The 13782-nt window shown below is 36.5% G+C and overlaps 1 protein-coding gene across 7 annotated transcripts in view; it reads left to right on the top strand.

Moving 5' to 3' along the window:
• ATE1 (arginyltransferase 1) overlaps window positions 1–13383 on the top strand; it is an 84786-nt gene extending 71403 nt beyond the window's left edge. For 6 of the 7 annotated variants that reach the window (XM_064464311.1, XM_064464313.1, XM_064464310.1 and 3 more), the window contains one exon: window positions 10230–13383. In XM_064464311.1, the coding sequence (XP_064320381.1) occupies window positions 10230–10408 (179 nt within the window). In that variant the 3' untranslated portion in view covers window positions 10409–13383. The remainder of the gene's footprint in view (window positions 1–10229) is intronic. The other variant, XM_064464312.1, reaches the window with a different exon arrangement.
• Window positions 13384–13782: the final 399 nt, after the last annotated feature.

Genomic DNA, 13782 nt, shown 5'->3' with positions numbered 1-13782 from the left:
ATTTATTCCCTGGAAGCAAGGTTATAATCCAGAGGATGACAATGGCCTATTAAAATTACAAAGTGTGTTTTCTTATTTGTCTGGGCAATGCAAAAGGACTCTAAAATATATAAAATGAGGCAATAATGCTATTCCGCCATTGTTAGCCCTTGTAAAATTAATTTGACGTGAAAAATGAAGTCTGAAACACTTTTACATGTCATAAATATCAGCTTTGCAATCAGTGGAAGTTGCAGAAATGTAGATACTGGGAAGGACAGCTATCATCTGCTTGCACCTAGGCATGAGGGTCAGACGTCGTCTTAGGGCACTGTTCATGTTGCAAAACTTTGACTCATTAGTGTCACATTGTAGTTGGAAAATTATTATTTTAGTGGAGCTGAGTATTTGGCTTCTAGGGTAAATCTTACTGAATGGCAAGGTATTTTAGCTACCAGTTGAACAGAAATTGCAGTTTAGGTAGTGTTTCTGTGTTTTTTCTTATGCAAAATATGTTCTTTAATTAGATGGAATAAGCTGTTCTGTTTGAGATGTCAGCGTAGTTACTAGTTTTAAAGTTCTGCTAGAGTTAGTAACGAGGTAAGCATTCTGTGTTCGTCTAAGGAAAATATCTATTTGTCTAAGGATAATATCTATTTATCTAAGAAAAATATTTATTCATGTTTTTTGTGAGAAATGAATGAAGTATTTCATTCATCCCTAATAGGAAGTGTTTGTGTAGCCGTTGCTTTCCATCCCTCATCTTTTCTAGTTAAGATGCATCCCCAATTCAATATTCTCAACCTTTAATTGACAGACTTAATAGCATGTTTAATGTATCTCTCTCACCAGTAACTGAGTCACTTTTGATGATGTTCCTGAAATGACAGGTACCTTGCTAAACTCTCCGGAAAGATATGCGTGCAGTTTTGAGTCCCTGTTACCAAGCAAATTAGAGAGTTGCTTTAATTTGCTGTTTCCAAGGGCTAGTTTGACTTTGACCAGCATTTTCCGTTCTGCCTTTAAAGAGAAATGAGCAGCCCAGAATACTGAATGTCCCTGTGTTGTTCTGAATAACTCGGATACTTTTGAGGAACAGGAAAAACTCAGCTAACAAATGTTCAGAGAAGCACGGGGAGAGGCATCTGATGCAGGATGAATCTTGGTCAGTCTCATCAAAGCTGACCCAGAGCAAGTAAACCTTCCTAGAACCCAGCGTGATCAGACTCATGCATTAGAAATGCCTGCAAAGCCCAGCAAAACTGAGTTGGGAAATGAATGAGCTTATAAACTTGACCTAGCCTGCACGGATCTGCAAAACTACCTTATGCAGTCTGCTGATTGCCTGGGCCCTGCAGTCACAGAACCTCGTTTAGGGAGGTAGTCTGCGGGGCCGTGCACAGAACCAGGGTCTCACAGCGTTCGTGCATTTAAAGCTGAGCGGTACCTGCTGCAGTTCTGCTTCTGGCCTTTGTATGCATGGTGCATTTAAACCGCATGCATAACTGAAAGTTGCCTGGATGACCAAAAAGGGTATTAAAAACAAGAAAAAAAAGTAAATGTCCCACAAAAGCTTCCTGGGTATGCAGTTAGGCGATTCACATTCTAATTTCTTGTATCAGAAGCCACCAAGAATAGTGTCCAAGATACAACTTCAGAAGAACTGACTAGTTCATTTTGTCTTCTGAAAGAGCATCTAAAAGTGAAATAGTTATCTTTATTCATGTACATTCTGCTAGATTAGTGTCTTGACTTTGGACCAAACTAGATACTGTTTTCAGGTAGGAAGTTTTTCAGTCTCATTTAACTAATGTTTTCCCAGGTACTACTAGTCTTTTTTGTAGTGCATCCCTGAAAAGCAAGTCCATGGAGAAATACCAATATCATTGAAGTCTAGGCCCTTGGTATCCGTTTCTCTGTCACCATATTTCAAGATAGTAAATTGAGGTAGGTTAGAATCATTGTATTATACGAGAGCGCCTCATAAATAATCTGGGAATCTTATGCTTATTATTTTATGTGCATCACTTTCAAATGTGTCCAAAAGGGCGGGCCATACTTGGATTTTAGTGTTGTGCAATGTAGGCAAAGGATTGTATTTGCAGGTAAGCAGGAGCCTTTGCAGGTTGCTGTGAATTACAGCTGAAAATGAGAAGTGCTGTGAATTACTGTATTCACAGGAAATGTTTTCCGTTGACCCCTATTCATGTTTACTACTAGAACAATAAGAGTCAAAACACAATGAGTTATTGTTTCCACGCAGCACAGCACGGTTAGCGGATTTTGAATGCGTTTGTCAAGTGATTAGTCTGCTTGCTTCTCAGGATTGAATTGCAAATCATAAAGCAGTTGTATGATTTCAGGCACGAAGGCCAAAAGTTTTGTTTGTAAGATGTCTTTAGGATTTATCCTCATTTAACATCCTGTCTTTACCCATTTTAAGTGTCCCTATAAGTTATACTTGTAAAACTGTAGTTCTTCTGTGTTTATGTTTTAAGGATCATTGATATTATTTTGATAAGGTGCATTTTTCCCCTTAGAAACGGTCTCTTTTTGAACTTTTGAATCAAAAGTTCTGATTTTTTTCTTGTTAGAGTGACTGTAAAGAGTTGGCGGATTGAGAATATCCTGAACATTTTACTGTACTTCCTTTGTGACTTGCGCTTTCTGGTTTTAATTAAGAATTCTTTTCATTTATTACTTTGTTGTTGTTGTTTATACTTCATTGTAACTGTACTCTTATTTTGGTTCGAGTTAGAATTTTTATACCCCAAGGCACACTGGTCTTTAATATTTCTTTATGTATGAGTCTAGTATGAAAGAAGCAATTGGAGAAAAAACATGTTTCAACTCACTGTTTTATATAAATATTACTATTAATGGGTATCACTTATCTTGTCACTATGTATTGTCTGGTTTGTTTTTGAGGATGACTTCCTATGCTTTGCTGGTGAAGGAAAAGAATGCTTTAAACTGAGTAAGAAACGAGCTTAAATTCAAAGGTCAGATACATTAGACTAGTGATTGAGGTAGAAATATCTTCTGTTTCCAGTAATTAATATCTCCTATATTTCAGTCATAAAATTTGAAAAGCTAATTTTTTTCTTCCTTTTAAAGTTTCTTTGTTTTAAAATCATTGATCATTAACTGTGACAAGGTCATGTAAACCAGATGTAGCTTTTTTTCAAAGAAATTCGACAATGCTGTAATGTTTCTCAAATAAACAAACATTGCTGTAGTGTAACAACAAGGGATGGGTCCTTCTTTTGATTGTTTTTACACCTAGTTTGAAAGCTCGGTTATCATGAAACTTTTTAAATCCTTGGAAATTGAATTTTGAACCTGTTATTTTTCTTTGTTTTGGGAAATGTGAATGCTGTGTCCATCTTTACAAGTGATGCAGGTCCTAACTGCTTCAAAATTGAAAATGAAAAACTGAGAACAACTTGAAACAAAACCAGAAATGAAGCATCCCCTTTGGGCTGTCAGTCTGAAAGGACAGCCATTGTCGAGTGCTAATCTTTGTACTTTTTTTTTTTTTCCTGTGGATTTAATGTTTAGAGGTAAAAATAGTTTTTCTAAGATTCCATTTTTAAACAAAATGGAAACTAATTGATAATGTGAGCTAACTATGTGTGCATTTCCTTCAAAGTCTGCTTTCAAAGCGAATCACAGGTTTCAGTTACTGGCACAGTTTTAAATATTTTAAAAGCTGAATTAGGACTGGTTCTTCGTCTCTTTCCTTTCTTTCTTCCACTGTCTCATCCTACTATGGAGAGAATAAAATCCAGGTTCTCTGTGTAGCAGGGATGCAGCAGCACAAAGTGAAGACGGCCAAATACTTTCTTTGTTCCAGGGGGTTAAAGTAGCATTTAAGGAAACTGAAACTTATGATCAGAAACAACGCCATTTCAGAGTTTAACAGGAGTGCCATGTTTCTTTTTTGAAATGAGAAATAGCAGACCTCAGTAAGACTTCTTACTAATTCTCAATCCATTCTGTACAGAAAATGGAAGCAATATTTTCCTGTAACTTACACTGGGTTTTTTTAATTGGCAGTTGTCCTCCTTCCTATTTAAAAAATAAGAAAATCAATAGATTTGTCACTTATTTTTAATTATTTCTTCCCTTATTTTCCTACAAATGGAAAAACGTACTTTAAAAAAAAAAGTTAGCTTGCTTGCATAGATTACGCCCCTGACAAATTTAAAAATGTCATGTTTGTGAGGAATATATTTGAGGGGATGAGTGAAGAGGTGCCACTGACTCAGCATCCATCACACGTGGCTCTGAAGAGCAGTACAGAACGCTGCCACTGCAGGCTGTCTTTCCAAATCAGGATTGATCAAAACCAGCTTGACCCAAATCAGCCACCACCAAAAAGCTGGTTTAGTAATAATTTGGTACAAAAACCTTTGAACCATCACACTTTTTTCAATGCGATGTTGGCTCCAAGCCTGTGTAGAGTTGCAGCAGGCTGTTGCAGAGCTCGGTCTCTGCTTGCCGAGTCTCAGCTGTACGGCTTTGCACATGCTTACCTGGCTTTCTGACCAGATGTAGCTGTTTTTCACTTCAGCTTATATTAGGTAGTAATAATAAAGATTAATGCACAGAATAAAAATATTTTGATACCAGCTTCCCCAAATAATTTTATAAAGATGCTAATCAATCCCTATGCTGTAGAAAAGAATTCAGAACACAAAACTTTTAATTTCTATGTAAATGCACACTGATGCCCGTTTTGCTGTTGCTGTGAATAAAAATGGTAAAATAATTCCTCCTCATTTTATGTTGGTATTTCAGCAGGAATGCTTGTCAGAATTTGACACTCATGTTTTGGTTTCAGGAGGGAGCTTGAAGTTTTTGGGGGAAGTTGGTTTGGTTTGTGCAAAGAAATAAAAACTGAATTGTACAGGAGAGTGTCAGACTGCCTGCTCTTCACATTCCTCCTGGTCCCTTGAGTACAAAAGTATTTCTGGGGCTGATTGCTGGATGAGCTACCATTGGAGACCGCTGCAGTTACCTTTAGCCTGTTACTCAGTGTTTCTCAGCAACGTTGAGTGTGCTTTTGATGAAGGTGCGTGTGTGTAGCTGGGCCCAGAAATCAAACCGGTATCTGCCTGACATCTGCCAAGACAAATGGCATAGAGAGTCTTTAGATGACTTTTACTTTTTACTTTGTTTTTTACCAATACTTAGCAACATATCTGATATGCTTTGGGTTTTTTTCAGAAAAGAAATTCTCCATGTATGAATTGCATTTGGTAATGATAAGGGGGCAGGAACAAAGAATTTTAACACCTCATTGCAATCTTTGCAGGTTTTTTATGGGATCATGGTGGCAAGGTTGAATTATATATGAAATCTGCCCTATATTCAAATTTCAATAGATGAATGCTATATAAATAACTTGCTGCTTTAGGACTATAGGGGAGAGAAAGAAATGACAGTTAATTTATGCAACAAGAATTCAGGTGTGTTTTAGCTTTGAGACTTACAGGATGATATTTCTGTAAAGACAGACAGTTGGCATCCGCAGTTGCTCAGTTCCCTAAAATGACAGGTACTTTCAGTCTACAAAATTTATTTTTCTGACGTTTAGGTTTTTTATGTATCTATCATCCAAAATATATAGATACATGTAACTGAATTATGGGGTTAAATCTTGTACGTTTTATATGTGAGGTGACAGTGTGTCTTCTGTAGACTACACAGATACAAAGGCAAAGTCCCAAGAATTCAAATGGATGTTAGAAGTACTGTACCTCCTTATAGTGCTATTGCTCATCTGTAACGCTCTTTGTTAATAAAACTGCTTCCACCAAATCCACTCATTTCAAAACATAAAGATGAAGTGCTTCCAGAGGTGTGAGGAGAGAAAGCACAGAAATAGATAAATTGTAAAAAAAAAATTTAAAAACATTAAAAAATGTCCCAGGACTCAGTGTTACTCACTTAAATGAACAAAATGTGGACTTACAGGAGGATGGTTTCTACAGTATTCTTAAGAAGCAACTTACCACGTGAGCTGCATGGAACAGGCTTTGAAACCATGGTGTACAAGGTCTGGTCTTAGTCTTACAGAGCTGGACTGGGGTGATGGCTAAAGAAGCAAGCCTTAGAAAATTAACTGGCTATAAATCATAACTCAATGAGATATCCAAGAATTATGCACTTGCAAAAGAAATTTTGTCTTCAAACCCATGATTTTATCTCGTTTAAGATTTCTATAAATTAATGCACGAACTATTTGTGAGGAGAAGCAGAGGTTAGTGGGAGACTTGGGAGGTATAAAATGAGAAAGTGTGAGAAGGAATCAATAAGCTCTTCTAGCTTTTTAATGGTAATAATATTGCATTCAGTACTTGCAGTAACGATTAAAATTGCCCTCATGTATCTTTCTACTATCTGATCAGTCTGGGTCCTTCCGGAAATAGAAGTCACTAATTGAACTTGCTTTAATAAAGCACGGAAATAATGCTTATTGATAGAGATGTTTTTCTTATTTTCAACAAGTAATTTCATTTAATAGAGTATATGATATAATTTTGAATTGGGATTTCTCCCAATTACTGTATCCCAGCATCAGTCACACAGAGAAGGGGTGTTAGAAGTCAGTTGACATCTTCTTAAATATAAAGCAAACTTTATCACTTGCCACTCAGCAGGAGCTGATATTTAATTTTTCTTTTTTGGGGGGTAATTTTTTTTTTAAACAGTGTCAGAGCTCAATCTACTTTTCTATTAAATTATCTTAAAGCCATTCTGCTTAGGTTTAAATGATGACTAAAGGGAGTACTTTCCTGAATTCATAGGGTGTTGCCTCCAGAGCAGTAGCAATTGAAAGGTGGCTGAATTTTAACTTAGGGATCTGTTCTTATGGTGACACAAGTTCCTATTCACCTTCTCTAAAAGCTTAACTATGTACCTGAGATTATTTTACTGATGCTTAACATTTCAGTAAAAGGTTTCTTTTTCAGATGGAGTTTAAATTATATATATTTAAGTACATTTACAGAATGTTATTTTTATGATTCAAGTTTTGATTTTGGAGGGAGTCAATGGAAAAATGTTCACTAAAACGGGTAATCTTTGTAAAGACATTTTGGAAGTTTTGAAGGCTATTATTTTGCTGCCTTTGAAACCTTGTTTCAAGAATCTGGAATCAACCTTAATGTGTAGCAGAAATAAAAACACAGTCAATCAAATGTAAGTTTATAAGACCAAACATATCTGGGTTTAAACTTTTCCTCATGATAAATTCATTACCAAGTTTCTATATATGTAGTTTATACAGTCTGTTAAGCTTAAAGCATGTCTGAAGTATTCATGTTACAGTGATTTTTTTTCAAGGTACTGGTATTTTTCAATTGATATGGGAGAGCCTTCTCCTGCCTCGGGGGTTGCGTTACAAACCTGTGCCACAGTCCAAGAAAGGACTGGTCTACAGCATGGTTTGGCAAGACTTACTTCTCCCCAGAAAACACTTGGCTGCAGTGCTTAACAAATTTGCTATAAGCCTCGTCATAATAACTGTTTCATATAGCTGCACACCAGAGCTGGCATGAGCCTGACTGCAAGAAGGATAATGCATTGACTGTGCTGATAGAATGAGTAAAAGTGGAGTAAGGGTATAAATGCTGAGCGACAAGAAGAGAGTTCAGCTGAGCCAGTAAGGCTACAGTGAAACTGAGGTACAGTAGCTTTAGTTACTGTAAGAAATTGAATCTGGGGCCAGGAACACTAGAAGCCAAAGGATGAACTCATCCAGACTATCAGGCTTCAGTATTATTTGAAAGAAATGAGTATCAAACAGTGAGTAGTGAATGGCTTTAAAAGGGCTTTTGGCGTGAGACTATGAAGGCTAGGCTTGGCGTAAGTCCATTTCAGGACACAAACTTACAGTTAGCCTAGAGGTGCAGTAAATATAAACTTTCCAATTTAAGAAGTTAAAATAGCTTTACACTTGTGTCACCTCCAGAAGCTAAACTTGCAAATTTTTCCTTGGTGAACTTTCAGAAAAGAGGAGGATGTAATAGAAGAGGCCATAGGGCTGGTAGTAAAAACAGCCTATTGGGATATCAGAAAAGTGTTGGCCACACATCAAAAACCTACTGGATTTCAAAGAGGGAGAGAAGGCCATAAAGTGTTTTTGACTTGGGTGTTTATCTAAAGCAATTGCCAACAATAATTAGTGGAGAACGCAATCTTAGCAAGTACTATTCAGACTTTCTTCCTTCAAACCACATTTTCCTAGTTAAGTCTTAAGAAATACATTGTGCTTTCATGTTAGGAATCAAAACATAGATAAAAGTAATGAAGTCATTCTCAACTTTGTAAAGCGGGCTTCGCTAAGTTTCACATACTAAATTCAGGCAATCAGCAGAAAAATGTTTATAAGGCGTTTCTGTGGATGAATAAGGGCACAGATTTAAGAACATCTTGCAAAGAAAAGCATTTAATGACCTCTTTTGTCTTTAATAAAGCATGAAGACTATTAAGCTTTCCTGTAGTAAGGGCTACATTTGACTAGAGATTTGTCTTAAAGATTTTTTCAGATTCTTCCAGACACGTTGCTTAGCTTACCTGGGGCAAGCTTAGTGAGCTTCAGCTGTGTGAAAAACAAAAGTAAGGTGGCACTTGTGACCAATTTGCTTCTCTGAGCTGGTGCCATGTCCTCTGCACTTTGGATCTATTGCCGTTTGTGACACTTGCTGAGAAAGTTCTACCTTTGTTTATTCTCATAAACAAATGAGCAAACAATGTTTGTCCATGAAATAGCTATTTGAATTACCTGATTTTGAGTCAACTGATGATCAGCAGAAGGCTTCATTGCGGGTGTTGTGAGCGGGGAATGGTGTAGAGTGGATACTGTTCAGATCCTGTTCAAGCAGCCCTACGTGTTCTGACCTAAATGAAGTACGTATGTGAACATATTAAATGTTTTAATTTGGGGCAGACTGATGTAGTACTTAAAGCTAAGCAATTATACTTACCTGTGCGGTCTCCTCAGTCAGAATAATGTCCTGATGCTGAAAAAAGATTGAGTCTTTGCATAGTTTATGTCCCCAGATGCTGATCTCCAAGTAAGCGTCTCTGTTACTATTTGAATTTATATGGTTCTATTCTCAAACTCATATTTCAGCTTGTGTGTTTAAGTTGACTCTTACATAGGTGGCTTTTTAAACCTGAAGTTCAGAAAACTCCCAAGATTTCTTTTACTAGTATTTTATAATAATTTTATTAATTTATTCTGCAATGGTCTTAGGCGCGCGGAACGTTCTCCAACTTTCTTTAAAGAGTTTTCTAGCACTGTAGGGCCAATTTTTCTGACACACAGCAGCTATAGAACATTATTATTCAGCAATAGTAGCATCAATTGGATTCATAAAAATAAGGAAGTTTTAACTTGTTCAACAATGCTCTTATGTGTATGGTTCTGGTTAAATTAAGTCACAAGGGGCCTGTAGGTGAGGTTAATAAGATTCAACTATGGTGTGTGTATCTTTGAAAGCCTGAGGAATTATGTCGTGCCCACCCTGCTAGTGCTTGCGCTGCTAAATCTGTCGGTCTCCAGAGCTCAGGGATCAGACTTGGAGTAAGGGTGTGTGTTTAACTTCATTCTACTAGAGAAACTCAGAAACCAGTATAAATGAGGAAAAAAAGATGGGGGCTGGAGGGCCAGGGAGTTTCGCTGGGAAGGTAGTTTATTCCCTGATGCTTACTCAGGGCAAACAGCGCGGAGGCTTCTTGCTGGTTTTAATACACTTTTCACAACTGGGGAAAGGGAGCGCTCTGTGCTTGTGGAGTTTGCAGGCAGTGTAGTAATTAAGTGCAATATGGCAATAACAGCAAGTCTCTTCTGGTCGGTTGTGTTTGAAAGTATTTCCCAGATAGAGTTTCATTTCTGGCAGTGGGCTCCAGCGAGCATTAAATGAATGTTAATTTTAAAATATAGCAGTGGAGGTATTTTCAGAAATGCAATATATCACCATTAGAACTGTGTGATGCATGATTTATTTTTTCACACACCACAAATACCGTTACTTAGCAGGCTAGGTTTTGTTTTCAACCATGGTTCAAGAAGACTGCTCTGTAGATCAGCTCTGCCTTTCATCTGCTGTTCATCTGCAGATTAATTTTATTACTTCATACAGTTTTCATTATGCATATTGAAGTTAGTTACATAAATTAAGATCATATGGACGCTATACATAACTAATTTTTGTCCTCTTTGATTCTCTTTGCAGTTGATGAAGGTCGTGTTACGGAACTGGGGAGAGTGAAAATACTTCACAAGAGAACCATGATGTCTTACAGTGTGTATAAGAAAAGAAGGAAGGGGCCAAGTGACGAAGCCAGCGTTCAGCAATACGCAAGTTTGGTTGGACAGACCTGTTCAGAAAGAATGCTGTTGTTCAGAAGTTGAAAAATCCTTAAATGGCATTTCGATGGCGCTACATTTTATTGCACTGCCACTGGATGATATGTACTATAGTTGTGTGTTGGTATGCCTACTCAAATAGCAGTATGAAATACAGGTATATATCTAGGCTTCTGTGAATACATGGTACTGTGTTTAAAGGCCAACTCCAAAAAAACTTACCATATAGCAAGGCTTTAGCAATATAAGTTTAGAAAAACATGCTTGCAGTATATTTTAATTAAGTAATTCTAGTCTTTCAATGCATTTTGAATAATTCTAAATATCTAAGCAAAATGAAAAACATGTCTTTTTTGCAGAGAGAAAGTTGACTAAATCTAGATTAACAATAATTAAATTACAAAGGTTTTCAAATAGCACCTTGGATATCTGTCATTAAAAATTGCCATGAAATTTATGCTCGCATTTGTATGCTCCTGAACTCTTGCAAGGGAATTGAAACGTACTGTTACTTTCTAATGTGAAATCTGGCATGGTTTAATTTTATTTCAATAGTATATTTAAAAACAGGAAGAAATTCTTTTCACTGCACATTCTTCATTTGTCTAAAGCAGTAAGTTAGTGTCTAAGGTCCTAGTGAATGTAGGAGTTCATAGTAGCTTCTCAGTGGCAGGGGATGCAGCGCTTTGGAAAACTTTCCCCTTTAGAGGTGAAACAGAACAGCTGCACTATAAATATACCAAAGATACGCAGCCGAGTGGCACAATGTTTTTTTGGTATAAGCCTTATCCTTTGTCTAAAGAGAATCAATATTTTAATGCACATCACTAATGTGAAATAGAGCTTGGAAGGTTTATCCTGTAGCTCTTTGGTGCACATTTCAGAACTATGCTAAAAAAACCACAAGAGGTACCACTGCTGGGTTTTGTTACAATTTTTTTTTCTGCAGAATTGTATGGGAAGGCTTAAATATCGTATTCCTGCGTTTTTACTGACTGTTTTGTTTATGGTGCAGCAGCTCACAGGTTAACATCTTTAATAACATTTTACTAAATACTTCTGTTGGAAACAGAGGAAGTTGTGATGCTTTATGAAAGCATTTTATTATCTGATATATGAAAGTTGTCATTAGTAGCCCGTGTCCCTGTCAAGTCATAGAAGTTATAGGAATTTGGGGAAATAACACTGTTGTGTAATTCAGTAATGTATTACAACACCGTAACAATACCAGTACATTTGTGTTTCTTATCTTCTTGGATAACAGGAGCTTGTATTTACCTTGAATCAACCTGAAGTTTCCTGTTAAACCTTTGAAGAAAGATTCATATTCAAGAATACGTGTAGGTGGTTTTCCCCAGAAAGGAGCCAAATTCAGTTTTACTCTCTGAGGATTACATGTCCTATCATTCATGGGCTTGATTTAATTTTAAACACTTGGCCAATGTTGATTTTTATCTGGAATAGACGCAAGAATTTTGGGATTCAACAGCATTGGAGATTTAACTTTTTTTTCCGTATCTGTTTTATCATTGTAATATTACTGATACAGAGTACAGCTTCAACAGTAATTTTAAGAAGTAATTTTCTGTTTTATTAATTGGGATGTATTGTATTGATCTACTCCCAGACTGCAACAAAATTGATTGTTTCTGTCAGCATTACATCTGGTATGTGTTTATCTGTTGCCTGGTTCCGAGAAGTTTCTGTATACTGTACAACCTAGTTTGTCCATGTATTATCTGAACCTATGGCCATGGGAGAACCGCTAAATACAACTTCTGAACGTTATTATAAAGAGTTCCTTTCCGTGGAGAAAATACTCTTGCCACTCAGTGAAATGTCAAATAGCGTAACATTTTCTGCCTACACAATGTGTCGAAAAGTAGTGATGCCTATATGGCTTAAAACCAAAATAAACGATAAAACCTTTTTATATGATATAAAATCAGTTAATGGGCACAGAGGAATTCCAATATGACTTGCAAAACCTTAAAGATTGTCAAAACCGTTTAGTGATGGCCTCGCTGTGCTCTTGGAGAAGTTAAAGTTTCTGTGAAGTTGCAAAGGAGCAGACTTGACGCCACCACTGAGAGTTCTTGAAAAGCTCCATCTTTGTGCCCACTGTTTGTTCTTGACACGCCTTCTAGATAGGTGTTAGACGTTTATCTGATGCTCTCTTTCTCTTGTGGAGCTTTTAAGGACTGCAGTTAAAGAAAAGAGATAAGTATAGAACTGAAAATTGAGTACATCTTGAAGTTGTCCTTAGTGTGACCACTAAAGGGAAATGACCATTTCCTGTGAATTCTGAAACGGTGCTTTCACTTTCTGACCTCGACTGGAACTGCAGCACCACAGTATGCTGGGCTCCTGACTCTTATTGAACTCAAATATATATATATTTTTTTAAAAAGTCAACATTGACATTAAATAAAAAATTGAGTTCATCTGATGTAGTATGCTGAGATCTGACTCGCTTCTTCAGTGTTATTTTAGAAGGAAATTGGTGCAGTGTTTTTCAGGACTGATACCTCTATCCTTGTTTTAGAAGTGGAATAGAGTCTGATGATGAAGTTCTGTAAATTTTGCCATTGACTTCAGTGGAGCTGAATATTCACCACTATTAGAATTTTATTTAATAAGAAGTTCAGTTTTATTTAATAAGAAGATGTCATTGAGAATTATTGAATTTAGAGACATTTAATATAGTACAAACTATAAGAGTTTTTTTTAATGTAGTTAGTTTGTAAGAGTTAATCTCTAAGGTTGCCTTGTTCTATCGTCTGTTGATAAATGAGCATAAAATGGTGGTAAGAAAATGCAGAGCTGTGACCAGTGCTAAAAAGATAGCAGTCTTTGTTTTAATTGGAAATAAATGAGGAGCTTACTCATTTCCAGCATCAACACATTTCAGTAAATGCAAAAGAACCTGCATGTTCAGTTTGTAATTGCTTTTCAGCAGGCCTGTTTGACTTGTAAGTACAGAAAATAAAGTTATTTCTAGTTTCTGTGAATTATTATAAGTAATAGCTCCGAGTGTGACTTCTGTCTTACTTTGCAGGAATTCGTTATCTTGGCAATTGACTAAGTGTCCAGTGAACAGCAAAATCAGGGAAGTCAAAAGAGTAGCAGTGATTAGAAGGGATACGGATCAGGTAAAAACACATGACCATGTTTTAGAACCAAACTTTAGTTCTAGCTAGGCAGATTAATGAAGAGTTTCTGCTTTGAAACAGAATTTATAATTCTTATGTGAATAAAATAAAATAAAGAGGCTTTTCACAAATGGAGACGAGGTAGGACTAGCTATTTGTTTTAGTTAGGCTATAACATTTCCAGTTGGTTGAAAAAAAAACAACCCTTTCTCTGAAGTAAGCAGCCGAACAAGCAGCACAGAAATTTGGGTTATGTGCACAAAGATA

The sequence above is a fragment of the Phalacrocorax carbo genome, chromosome 12, assembly GCF_963921805.1.
Source record: "Phalacrocorax carbo chromosome 12, bPhaCar2.1, whole genome shotgun sequence".
Lineage (NCBI taxonomy): Eukaryota > Metazoa > Chordata > Aves > Suliformes > Phalacrocoracidae > Phalacrocorax > Phalacrocorax carbo.
This window is presented reverse-complemented; position numbering and strand designations above follow the sequence as displayed.